Below are 14,431 nucleotides of genomic sequence, written 5' to 3'. Positions count from 1 at the left end.
AGGTTTTATTTATTTATTTGACAGACAGAGATCATAAGCAGGCAGAGAGAGAAGGAAGCAGGCTCCCTGCAGAGCAGAGAGCTCGATGCGGGGCTCGATCCCAGCACCCTGAGATCATGACTTGAGCTGAAGGCAGAGGCTTTAACCCACTGAGCCACCCAGGCACCCCCAAAATTTCCCAGTCTTAACCCCAGGTCCCATAAATTGTCATCTTATCTTATCTGGAAACGGGGTCCTTGCAGATGTAATTAAGGATCATGAAATAAAACCATCCTGGATTTTTAATGGGCCTTTAACCCAAAGAGCAATGTCCTTATAAGAGAAAAAAGAGTTACCAGGACACAGAGACACTGAGAAAAAGACCATGTGAACATGGAGGCAAATATTCAGATAGTGCCACAAATTAAGGCAAACCAGGAGCTACCAGAGGCAAGAAAGGAGCCTTTGAGGGAGCTTAATTAGCCCTTCCAATACCTTGATTTACATCTGCTGGCCTCTGGAGCTGTGAGAGTAAATTTCTATTGTTGCAGGCTACCAAATGTTGGTAGTTTGTTCTGGCAGCCCTAAGAAACAAATGTAAACATTAAAGCCTAAAATGCATAAGGACTGAGAGAGGGAATGCCATCTGAAGACACAAGGAGAAAAATGCCATCTGTAAGGCAGAGAAAGAAGCACAAGGAGAAAACAACTCTGCTGAAACCTCAATCTCTGACTTTTCTAGAAGTGTAAGAAAATAAATTTCTATTGTTTGAGCCAAATAAGTAAATAAATAAATAAAATGTGTAAGAATCAAAATATCTCCTTAACTCAGAAAGCTTATAAAAACAGTAGTTAAAATATGAGTATTCCAACAGAAAAAAAAAAAAGACAAAGAAACAAAGTCATGCCATTTAAAAACAGATAACTATTTTTCATATAGAATACTAGCAAAAATTAAAAAGAACCAGAGTGAAATGGAGATTAAAAGAATAATAGATAAGATCAATGAAACCAAGAGTTGGTTCTCTGAAAAGATAAAACTGACAAGACCTCAGAGAGACTTATCAAGATAGAGAACTCAAATAAATAACATTAGAAATGAAAGAAGAAAAGTTACAACCAACACCACAGAAATACAAAGGATTATAAGAATACTATGACATATTATAATCCAACAAATTGGACAATCTGGAAGAAATGAATTAATTTCTAAAAACATCCAATCTTCCAAGACTGAATCAGGAAGAAACAGAAAATCTAAATAGACTGATTACTACTAACAAATTAATCAATAATCAAAAAACTACCAAAAAACAAAAATCCAGAACCAGACAGCTTCACTGGTGATTTCTACCAAACACTTAAAGAAGAGTTAACACCTATTCTTCTTAAACTGTTTCAAAAAAATAGAATGCTTCCAAATTCATTCTACCAGACCAACATTAATCTGACACCAAAATTATAGACCCATATCCCTCATAAACATAGATACAAAATCCCCTAAAATATTAGCAAACCAAATTCAACAACACATTAAAAAGATCATTTACTATGATCAGGTGGGATTTATTCCAGGTATGCAAGGATGGTTCAATATCCATACCTCAATCAACACAATTACCAAAATGAAGGCTAAAAATAATATGATCATCTCAATAGGTACAGGAAAAAATATTCGACATAATTCACTATCTATTCATGACAAAAACACCAAAAGTGGGTTTAGAGGAAACACCTCAACATAATAAAGGCTATGTATGACACACCTTAACTAAATCATACTCGATGGTGAAAGCTGAAAGCTTTTCCTCTAAGATCAAGAAAAAGACTTGTCCACTCTTACCACTTTTATTCAACATAGTCTTGGAAGTCCTAGCCCAGCAATAAGATAAGAAATGAAATAAAAAGCATCCAAATTTTAAAAAGGACCAAAACTGTCACTATTTGCATATGACATAATGCTACAGATAAAAAACCCTAAGATCCCACCAAAAAAACTATAAAATAAATAATCTGAGTAAAGTTGCAGGATACAAAATTAATATACAGAAATCTGTTGTTTTCTGAAGCTAATAATGAAGTAGCAAAAAGATAAATTTTTTTAAGTTCTATTTAAATATCAAAAAGAATAAAATACCTAGGAATAAATTTAATCAAGGAGGTAAAAATCTATACTTCAAAAACTGTAAGACACCAATGAAAGAAACTGAAGACAACCCAAATAAATGGAAAGATAAAACCATGTGTGTGGATTGGGAAATACTGTTAAAATTTCCATACTACCCAAAACAATCCACAGATTAAATGCAAGACCTACTAAAATACCAAAAATGTTTTTCACAGAACTAGAACAAACAATCCTAAAACTTGTTTGAAACCACAAAAGACTCCATATGGCCAAAGCAATCTTGAGAAAGAACAAAGCTGGAGATATCACCATCCCAAATTTCACCCTATACTATAAAGCAATAGTAATCAAAACAGTTATGGGGTACCTGGTTGTCTCAATAGGTAGAGCATGCAATCTTTGATCTTGGGGTTGTGAGTTCAAGCCCCACATTATGTATCGAGAATACTTACAAATAAAATAATAAAAAAACAAAGTTATGGTACTGACACAAAATAGACACAGAGATCAATGGAACAGAATAGAAAGTCCAAAAATAACCCACACTTAGTCAGTCAATTAATCTATGGCAGAAGAGGCAAGAATATACAATAGTGAAAAACAATCTTTCCAATAAGCAGTGTTAGAAAAACTAGACAGCTACAAGCAAAAGAATGAAACTGGACCACTTTCTTTCCCAATATACAAAAATAAACTCAAAATGAATTAAAGTCCTAAATATAAGTCCTGAAACCATAAGACTCCTAGAAGAAAACATAAGCCATAATCTTTTAGACTTCAGCCTTAGCAATATTCTCCCACAACTGTCTCCTCAGGCAAAGTAAACAAAAGAAAAAGTAAACAATGGGGACTACATGAAACTAAATAGCTTTTGCACAGTGAAGGAAACCATCAACAAAATGAAAAAGGAATCTACTGAGTAAGTGAAAGTATAAATAAGTCATATGTCCAAAAGGGGTTAATATCCAAAATACATAAAGAACTCATAAAACTCAACAGTAAAATAATATCAAACAATCCAATTAAAAAATGGGAAGAAGACATGAACAGACATTTCTCCAAATAACACCTACAGATGGCCAAAAGACACACGAAAAGATGCTCAACATCAATCATCAGGGAAATGCAACTCAAAACCACAATGAGATACCACCTCATACCTGTCAGAATGGCTAAAATAAAAAACACAAGAAACAAGTGTTGGTGAGGATATGGAAAAAAGGGAACATTTGTGCACTATTGTGTGGGAATGTAAACTGGTGTGGCCTCTATGGAAAATGTATGAAAGTTCCTCAAAAAAATCAAAAACAGGGATGCCTAGGGGACTCAGTCACTTAAGCATCTGCCTTCAATTCAGGTCATGATCCCAAGGTCCTGGGATCAAAGCCCTGTTTTGGATTCTCAGCTCAGGAGAAGCCTGCTTCTCCCTCTGCCTACAGCTCTGCCTGCCTATATACTCTCTCTTCCTCAAATAAATAAAATCCTTAAAAGAAAATTTAAAAAAAGAAAACCTTTTGATCCAGTTATCCCACTGCTGGGTATTTATACCAAAAAAATGAAAATAGTAATTAAAAAGAATAAATGCACCCTCCAGGTTTATTACAGCATTATTTACCATAGCCGAAGAGATGGAAACAACTCAAGTGTCCATCAATAGATGAATGGATAATGAAGGTGTGGTGTACACCCTTACATACACACACACAAACACACACACACACAGAATATTACTCAGCTGTGGAAAAGAAAGATTTGGCCATTTGTGACAAAATGGATGGACCTAGAGGGCACTGTGCTAAGTAAAATAAGTCAGACAAAGAAACACAAATATGATTTCACTTCTTTGTGGAATCTAAAACACTAACCAAATGAACAAAACAGAAACAGACTCATAAATACAGAGAACAAACTGGCAGTTGTCAGAGGGGAAGAGGGTAAAGGGATGGCAGATAAGACACATGAAGGGGCATTAGGGATACAGACTTCCAGTTATAAAAAAAAGAGGGATAAAAAGTACTGCATAGGGAATACAGTCAATAATACCATAATAACTTTGTATGATGACAGATGGTAACTACACTTATCAAGGTGAGCATATCATGACATTTATAATTGTCAAATCACTATGTTGTACACCTGAAATCAATCTAATCTTGTATGTCTACTGTACTTCAATTTAAAAATAAAAAAAGAAAAGTCAGAATGTTGGAAACTAGCTATCTTCTCAGTGAAACTACTTAAAATAGTCGTGAATAAAGAATGCAGCCAAGTGAGTCTCCAGAAACACTGCACTATCTGATGAAATGCATCTGAACCCTTTATGTGTTGGGCTGAGGAACCAATGGAGCAAAGCTAGCATCTGTGGGATTATGACTGAAAGCCTCTATGTCAGAATCCTGCCCAGGCTGAATGATAAGGCAGTGACATGGGGCCTCAAACCATTTTGTCAAACCCACATTGATGCACTGTTGGTGGGAAAGCTGGTGCTAAACCATTTCATCAATGACCTGCTCCTGAGTTGGGGTTCCCTCCAGAACAGAACAGTCCCCCTCACTCTGATCTAATAATAATGAATAAAACAAAGACAAATGCAGTTTCTTTGACAATTTTTAAACCTAAACATAAAATAGGCTTTTGTTTATATTTTGAAGGTGTAACTTTCCCAGAAAACTTGAGTTAGGAAATGTGAGGTGAAAGGAAAAAGTAAAAGAATCCCAAATTTTCTTAGGAGGTGGGTTTTCAAAAGGAGATACGGAAATTATTGTAAAGTCCCATCTTATTGGCATCTAAAAGAAACAAAGAGGCAACAAAACACCCTGATGGGAACATGTTGACGTCATCTCAAATAATGACTGAGCAATATGGCTGAGAATGAATTAAGGAAGAGATGCCCTCCAAAAAATGAAAAAAACAGCATCCTCCATAGACTCTAACCACTGATTTTAAGATTGCCATTACTGTATGTGCCACTAAGAAAGAGAACATAAAACTACAACATATCAGTAACTATAAGACACATATTGATTTCAGAAGTGTTAAAATATTGGGCGTCTGGGTGGCTCAGTGGGTTGAGCCTCTGCCTTTGGCGCAGATCATGATCCCATGGTCCTGGGACCGAGCCCCACGTTGGGCTCTCTGCTCAGCGGGGAGCCTGCTTTCCCCTCTCTCTGCCTACTTGTGATCTCTCTCTGTCAAATAAATAAAATCTTAAAAAAAAGAATGTTAGAACCAGTATCTTAAAGATGCTCAAGGAGCTAAAGGAAGATGTGGACAAACAAGAAAATGATCAATGCACAATATGCATAACAATAAAAAGATAATTTTTAAAAAGAGCTAAACAGATATTCTGGCACTGTAAGGTACAATAACTGAAGTGAAAAATTCACTAGAGGGGTTTGAAAACAGATGTGCACAAGCAGGATAAAGATACAGCAAACCTGAAGATAGGACAACTGAAATTACAAAGTTTCAGAAAAAATGAGCAGAGTCTAAGGAACCCATGGAATATCATCAACACATTGGGGACTAAGAGCACTTTCTGCAAAACACAGAAGACAGAAAAAGGGAAAGAAATTATGGCTGTAATAAGTAATGCAAGCAGTACACACTACAGTATTCCTAATAATACCAACGTATTTCTCTTACAATTACCTTAATAAGTTTCTTTTCTTTAGCTTACTTTATTGTAAAAATACAGTACATAACTTGTATAACATAAAAAATACTTATCACTACTTATGTTACCAGTAAGGTTTCCAGTCAATATGCTATTAGAAGTTAAATTTGGGGAACTCAAAATTAGTAGCTTCTGAGTTCCTAAGATGGCATTAAGGAAAATGGGCTGCTAATCTTCCCAAAAAGAGAACAGAAAATTGTCACCTCATGGTAACACAAACCACATGACCTTATGAAATGGGAAAAATAAGACATCTCATGAAATAATGTAACATACTTTATGGTTGACCCACAGGTAGGAATTTCCCCCCATCTAAACAACAAAGCTCAAATGCAAGTGCTCGTTCCACACTGTCTGGAACATCAGCAGCCAGAGGCCACTCCTACCACACTTGATGCCCTCCTCCAACCACAGCTGAAGGCATCAGGGCTTTGTAGTCAGAGGGTCTGAATGCTCCTCCAGAACCTGGTTATCTTACGATTAAATTCTTTTTTAGAAAATGGACTAGAAATGAATCATCAGAAATTATGTTTTCACTTAGAAAGACCTCAAAACTCCAAAGAGCTTTTTAGAATGTAACTCAATCTAGAACTTGGGGACTTCCTTCAGTAAGCATGATAAGATTCAACAGAAAGGATTCTGCCTTATTTTACAGTTATCCAAGTAATTCTTTTACTTTCCTACTATGTTTCATGAAGGAAGATGACCTTTGTATGACCTACAATACCAAGCACCACACCTATCACCAAGATGTTACCAATGATTCTTTTCATTAAAATGGCCTGACGAAGATGCCAAGCAATTTGCGAGTATTCAACAATATTAACACTACTGTTTTTTAATGACAAATAACTGCTGATTAGAAAATAATTATTATAACAGAACAAAGTCCTTAGCCTAAAATTAAATGGCCATGGATAGAAAGATTTATAAAGTTTATCAACTACCACATTTTGACAAAATGAAGATTAATAGATGCAGTCTCCCTTTTCTCATTGGCTACCCCTAATCAGCTGAGGGCTGGACTATTAAACTAGATATATTAGAAATATAACTCTAAACCGTCAGATGACTAAACATATGACCAAGTGCCCACAGCACTGTCCTAGAAGGATAAACCCATTGACTCTGAACACTTGTTCTGGTTGTCTGAGGCAAGGGGTTCGACTGTATTTGTACATAACTGGCTCTTTGGATGACTAAGAAATTCTTGAAGCTGCTGACTAGGCAACTTCTGGATAAGTAAAATACTCCTGTATAAAAGAAAGTACTATACTGTGGAATACAAACACTGTAATAAGAATTTAGAATAATAAATGTAATCTAGAGTTACTGAAAAGTAACCAAGGCTTCATGAAAGATTGGAAAAATGATCATAATCAGGATTAGGGAAGAAAGGGAGAAAACAAAACAGGAACAGGGATTTGTAGAAGAAACATATAAGAGAAAAACAGATTAATATGGGGTCAGATTATATTAATTTGAAACACTGAGGCATAGAAAATACTTATATGTATTATATACATTAAAACCCATTTTAACAAGATTAACCTGGTGTTGACAAATATAATGGAAAGGCACAATAAATCAGACATGAGGTAGTAAGCATCTTCAACTTTAGTAGTGGTTAAGGAAATAAACCAAGGAAATTAACCAAGTTAAGTGGTTAACTGAACTTGGTGGTTAACTTAACTAAGTGGTTAAGTGGTTAACTTTAAAGAAATAAACCAAAAGAAATTAACCAAGTTAAGTGGTTAACTTTAATAGTGGTTAAGGAAATAAACAGGAAACAATAAACTTAAGACACAGTCCTGAGAACACACTGAGAGAAATCAGTTTTCTGAGCTGCATTACCTTTAAAATGACAATCCCATCACCACTTACTGCCTTAATCACTCAAAGGATTACTATGAGGATAAGTGACTGTCTCTACATATACCAACACACACACTCCCTCTAAATTAAAAACCATCATACAATCTTGAGGTATACATTACTTTTAAAAAGGGGACAAAGAATTGGTTAAGAGTCAGAAATGACTATTAAGTTTCAAGTGTAGGAGTAATGGGTTGCTATTAAGAAATAGAAAACAAGGGGCTCAGTGGGTTGGGCCTCTGCCTTCAGCTCACGTCATGATCTCAGGGTCCTGGGATGGAGCCCTACATCAGGCTTTCTGCTCAGCAGAGAGCCTGCATCTCCCCTCCCCCTCTGCCTGTCTCTCTGCCTACTTGTGACGTGTCTGTCTCTTTCTCTCTCTTTCTCGGTCAAATAAATAAATAAATAAATCTTTATTAAAAAAAAAGAAAGAAATGGAAAACAAACATGCTTAAGCAAGGTTAAAGATGAACAGTTTGCTTTTTTATTTAATGTTTTGGTACCAAGCTGAAGAACTTTTCAAATTAATAATCTAAATGCAAGTCAAAAATATTTAAAATTAAGAAAAATGTACATAATTATATATTAATATAATCTCAGTGATCTCAAAGATACATACCAACATACACATAAAACATTATCAATAGGGAAATTTCTTAATATTTTTTCTATGTTTTCCAGAAATCAACAGTTGTTACTTTGAAAAAAAACCTGATACAATTCAAAAGGCTTTTCATCCTTTTCAGAGAAAATTTGAAGAAAATGTATATAAACTTACTCTGCCACGATGTGGGACAATATCCTTCAAACTGTCTGCCCTTTCTTTCTCCTGTTCAGTTCTCTGAGTACTAGAAGAAAATGATAATACACCATCTACATGCCTTCTACTATCTCCATTATCTATATAATTACCTGAAATACAAGAAAAAAATTTAATAGAGCAATGTCAAAGTTTCAGTAATCTAAGAACTGCTTCGTGCTATTCAAATTATTTTATGTAAACCTAGTAACTAACAATCATAGGACAAATATAGCAATTTGCATACAAGAAAAGGTAACCATCAGTAAGAGACAACAGGAAATATGACAAACTGTGACTACACAGTTCATTTTTAATTCTCAAATGTTTGAATAAAACATACTCATTTGTAATAAGTGATGTAAGCAATATACATTATGGTTTTTCTAATAATATTCTTTTGAAAAGTTTGAAGGAATTCAACAGTTAAAATAGGTTACACTATACCACAGAAATGAATTCTTTGGAGAAAAGACAAAGTCAAACAGAATTTAAGAACAATGGTATTAAGAAGGACACGTGTTATGATGAGCATTGGGTATTATACACAACTAATGAATTACTGAACACTGCATCAAAACCTATGATTTACTGTACGGTGGCAAGCTTAACATAATAAAAAATAATAATAAAATCTTTAAAAAAAAAAAAAAAAAGAACAATGGGGTCATATTTCCATACTTACTGGTCCCAGGCAGACAAACAACGTGGCCTATTTCAAACTCTCTGTGGGTTGTTTCAGAATTTCCTGAAGAGTGTGAGCCATGGGAAATCAGAGAGCTGTTACCTTCTGATTGAGATTTATAGCTACCATTTTCATTTGCCTGTTGAGAAAATATCTTAGCTGTATTAATTTTTTAAATTAAAACCAACAATTTTTAGGGGGAAAAACATGACTGAGAATGACTTCTTGACAGAAGGATGCCAAGTTATTAATGTAGAAGGAACTGGAAACATCACCATGGTGATTATTAGAAACAAGTGTTTCTAGGAGGCCTCAGCAATGATACTAAATCCAATTTGTGGAAGGTTCTTGGGGAATAGGAAGTTCACATGGCCTCAATGCATCATTCCTCAGAATACTTACTGACAACAAAGAAGAAAAGAAAGGCACCTACACAAAGTAGACATCTAGCCAACACCACATTAACCAAGATTATCAAACACAACATCACCAACAGTGGGACCAACATACTTCTATGTCTCCTGATGTGATTCAAGGAGAAGCACACATCATCCTTACTGTTTAATCTTAACCTGTTCATGATAAACATGCTTACTGGGACTTCTTGCCCAAATCCTTAATCTAATCAGGAGGGAGAAAAAGCAATCAGATATAATTAGCTTATGGTTCATTTTATAAAAACTTTAATAATATGGAAGAACTACTCCAAAGTGAAATACTGAAGAGATATGAAAACCAGAAGACCCTGTAACCCTTGATTAAATCCTAGATCAAAAACAATAAAAGGACATTTTGGAGACAACTGGGTAAATGTAAATATGGACTGTATATTCATTTACATTACTGTATCAAAGTTAGATAACAGAATTGAAATTATGCAAGAAAATATCTTCATACACAGGAGAAAATGTCAAAGTATTAGGGTGACTTGTCAAAAATATCCAAATTCCTCTTAAAAGTACCCATGGAAGGACAAAAAAAAACCCATAAAGATGACCAAATGTTAACAACTGGTTAAAATGGATGAGGGGCATACACATGTTCACTATGATATTCTTCAATTTTTCTGCAGAGGAAGCAAGAGTAAGAAGCAGCAAGAAAGGATGGGCAAGGTATTTCTCATCACAAGGTATTTCTTATCATAAGGTATCATCTCATCACCAAAGAAAACCAAAAGCTTACACCTTATGGTAATATCTAATGAGACCAGTAATAGTTTTCTAAAGTCAAATTTATGAAAAACCATAAAACTAGAACATACCTGACATGGATCACTTGTTGGTAATTTAAAATCTTTTTCTGGATGTTCCTGTTCTAGGTCTTCATATATCATTCCTGGAATAGCCAGTTGTTCAAAGTAAGCCTCCAAATGTTCATCATAAAACTCTTCATCATCAATATCATCATCTATTGGTAAAGTGGGGGGAAAAAAGGAAATGTTTTAAAGTACTGATTGAACTACAAATAATATTTAATCAAAAAGGTTGATAAAGACTTCTGAGGAAGAAGGAAAAGTATGGGGGTCCCTAAACTTACCTCGTTATATGGATACAACTAGATACCACCCACGTAAGTATGAATAACCCAGAAAAGACCCAAAGACTGCCAGAACAGACATTCCACAGCTAAATGTAGAGAAGAGGCCACATCAAAGAGGACAGGAAGGGCAGAGACACAGTCAGGAGCTAAATGAACCCATGGGAGAATCTTCAAAAGGGAGGGACTCCAAGGGTGCAGAGACAGGAGAGAAACCGACCCTCACACCTGGCACCTTACAAACCCCATGACATCTAACTTTGAAAAACATAGGGGTTAAATTTCACAAGTTCTTTCAATCACTGGGGCATATCACCTGGAACTTTAAAAATCAGTGGGCTCGGAGCCAAGAGGGCAAGAGAAAACTGAGTCCCTGCCTTTAAAAAAGACAGCACAACAAATAGCTCTGCAGAGATACAAACACAAAACCAATAGTCCAGAAACCATCTCCCTTCCCTACTCCCCAGCCTAGATACACAAACACCTGTGGGGACCAGTGGACAAAGACACTCGCTACGTAACTTGCTAACAGTGCACCCTGCCCCACGTTCTCCTATAGACATACCCCTTCCATTATGCCCTTGGCCGGAGCCCATCCAAAGCAGTGCCACAAGCCTGGCAGTGTGCAAGCAGCCCTGACAGGGGCCAGCACCACTCCAAAGGGATTCCTGCCCCAGGGAGAGGGGATTACAGCCATACACATATCAAGACTGTGGTGCCAGCAGTAGGCTTGAAGACAGCTAATCTGACTACCAATCTACCAATGAAAGCTTCTCAGGGGAAAGCTCCCTGTAGTTTGGTGCTACCACAGCTCTGGCAAATACTTGGTCTGACTCACCTCAAGCCCAAGGCAGCCCCAGACTGCCCCAATATAACACAGAGACCAAACCCTGCTCATAACAGACAAACAGAAACTGCAGATGACTGCACTGAAAGCAAAAGGGGCTCAGCTCAGCCACAAACACACACAAGAGACAGCCCTTAAGCACCAGGCTCTGGTAAACAGGGGAAACTGCACTGGAGGGCACTACAGGACCTCTCTGTCATAAGGCTGCCACTTTCAAGAACAGGAGATGCAGCTGTCAAACCACATAGAAACAAACAGAGAGAGTTGGACAAAATAAGAGGAAAATGTCCCAAATGAAAGAACAGAACAAAAATCAAAGCAACAGACCTAAGATAAGTAATATTCCTATAGAGAATTTAAAGTTATCGTCATAAAGATAGGCACTAACTAAAAAAAAGACTAGAGGACATCAGTAAAACCCTTAACAAGGAAATAGAAAACAAAAAACAACCAAAGTTCAACAATATAATAAGTACAATTAAAATACATGGAATAAACAGATGGAATAAATAGACGAGATAAAGCAGAGGAATGGATTAGCAACCTGGAAGACAGAATAACGAAAAATAATCAAGAAGAACATAAGAGAGAAAAAATAATTAAAAAAGTGAAAATAGACTTAGGTAACTTAACGATATCACCAAATTTAAGAACATTCACAATATAGGGATCCCAGAAGGAGAAAAGGGAGTAGAAATTTATTTGAAGACACGAGCTGAAAACATCCTGAATCTGGGGAAGGAAACACCAAATCCAGACCCGGAAGGCACAGAGAGCCCTCAACAAAATCAACCCAAGGAGGTCCACAACAAGATACATAACAATTAAAATGGCAAAAAATAGAGATAAAGAGAGAATTCTAAAAGCATAAGAGAGTTGGGGTGCCTGGGTGGCTCAGTCAGTTAAGTATCCAACTCTTGATCTCAGCTCAGGTCTTGATCTCAGGGTCATGAGTTTAAGCCCCATGTTGGACTCCATGCCTTAAATAGATAAAAATAAAAATAAATAAAAGCAGCAAGAGAAAAGAAAACAGCTACATGCAAAGGAATCCACATAAAGCTATCAGAGGATTTTTCAGCAGAATTCTTCTGCATGCCAGAAGGACCAGCATGATATATTCAATGGGCTGAAACGAAAAAACATGCAGCCAATACCCTATACAGCAAGGCTATAATTCAGAATAAAGAGAAAGTTAAAGAGTTTCCCCCACAAACAAAACTTAAAGGGATTCAAGACCACTAAACCAGCCCTATAAGAAATGTTAAAAGGCACTCTTTACTGGAAAGACCTTAAGTAGGAGTATGAAAAGTAGGAAGCACAAAGCAGTAAAAATAAGTACAAGAATTAGTCTACACATTCACAAAATAAAAGGATGTAAAGCATGACATATACCTAAAACATACACATATACCTAAAATGTGGAGGGGAGAGAAGTAAAGAATGGGTTGAAACTCAAGCGATCATCAAATTAATAGGCTGCCATATGCAGAAGCTGTTATATACAAATCTAATAATCACCACAAATCAAAAATCAGTAATAGATAAGGAAATAATAAAGAGAAAGGAATCCAAGTACATCACTAAAGAATGCCACCAAACCCTGAGAGAAGAGAGCAAAAGAAGAAACAGAGAACTATATATACAGACATAAAACAAATAACAAAATGGCAGTAAGTACTTATAAGTATTGATAAGTACATACTTATCAATCATTACTCTGAATGTAAATGGACTAAACACTTCCATCAAAAGTTGGGGCACCTGGGTCACTTAGTGGGTTAAGCCTCTGACTTCGGCTCAGGTCATGATCCTCGGGTCCTGGAATTGAGCCCCACATCGGGCTCTCTGCTCAGCAGGGAGCCTGCTTCCTCCTCTCTCTATGCCTGCCTCTCTGCCTACTTGCGACCTCTGTCTGTCAAATAAATAAATAAAATCTTTTAAAAAAAATCTATTTAAAAAAAAATAATAATAAGATACATGGTGGGCACCTGGGTGGCTCAGTGGGTTAAAGCCTCTGTCTTCAGGTCAGGTCATGATCCCAGTGTCTTGGGATCGAGTCCCGCATCGGGCTCTCTGCTCAGCAGGGAGCCTGCTTCCCCTTCTCTCTGCCTGCCTCTCCGCCTACTCGTGATCTCTCTCTGTTAAATAAATAAATAAAATCTTTAAAAAAAAAAAAAAAAAGATACATGGTGACGGAGCAGATGAAAAAGCAAGACCCATCTATAAGCTCCCTGTAAGAGACTCATTTCAGGGGTGCTGGGTTGCTCAGTCATGAAGCATCTGCCTTCGGCTCAGGTCATGATCTCAGGGTCCTAGGATCAAACCCAGCATTAGGCTCCCTGCTGAGCAGGAAGCCTGCTTCTTCTCCCTCTCCCACTCCCCCTGTTTGCATTCCTTCTCTGTCTCTATCAAATAAATAAATAAAATCTTAAAAAAAAGAGAGAGAGAGAGAGAATCATTTCAGACCTAAAGAAACATGCAAACTGAAATTGAAGGGAAGAAGCATTTATTACGCAAAAGGAAGTGAAAAGAATGCCAGGGTAGTAGACAAAACAGACTATAAAACAAAGAAGGTAACAAGAGACAAAGGACACTATATAAACATAAGGGGACAATCCAACAAGATATAACAATTATAAATATACATGCACCCACCATGGGAGCACCAAAATACATTAAGCAACTGATAACAAATATGCAAAATGTAATCAACAGTGACATAGTAATAATAAAGAGCTTTAACACCCCATTTACAGCAATGGACAGATCATCTAAACAGAAAATCAACAGAGAAACAGTGACTTTGAATGACACACTGAACCAGATGGATCTAATAGATATATTCAGAATATTCCATCCTAAAACAGATACTTCACAAGTGCACAAGAAATATTCTCCAGAATAGA

The 14,431-nt window shown here is 36.4% G+C and overlaps 1 protein-coding gene across 5 annotated transcripts in view; it reads right to left on the bottom strand.

Annotated features, from left to right (window-relative positions):
• The window catches only part of CEP192 (centrosomal protein 192), a 126,251-nt gene that overhangs the window by 80,963 nt on the left and 30,857 nt on the right, over positions 1 to 14,431 (bottom strand). For all 5 annotated transcript variants that reach the window (XM_059140952.1, XM_059140950.1, XM_059140951.1 and 2 more), the window contains 3 exons: positions 10,404 to 10,549; positions 9,143 to 9,281; positions 8,437 to 8,570 (listed from right to left, as the gene is read on the bottom strand). In XM_059140952.1, coding sequence (XP_058996935.1) covers positions 8,437 to 8,570; positions 9,143 to 9,281; positions 10,404 to 10,549 — 419 coding nt within the window. The remainder of the gene's footprint in view (positions 1 to 8,436; positions 8,571 to 9,142; positions 9,282 to 10,403; positions 10,550 to 14,431) is intronic.

The sequence above is a fragment of the Mustela lutreola genome, chromosome 11 (genome assembly GCF_030435805.1).
Source record: "Mustela lutreola isolate mMusLut2 chromosome 11, mMusLut2.pri, whole genome shotgun sequence".
Classification (NCBI taxonomy): Eukaryota; Metazoa; Chordata; class Mammalia; order Carnivora; family Mustelidae; genus Mustela; species Mustela lutreola.
Note: the sequence above shows the minus strand (reverse complement) of the source record. Positions and strands in the feature narration are given on the sequence as shown.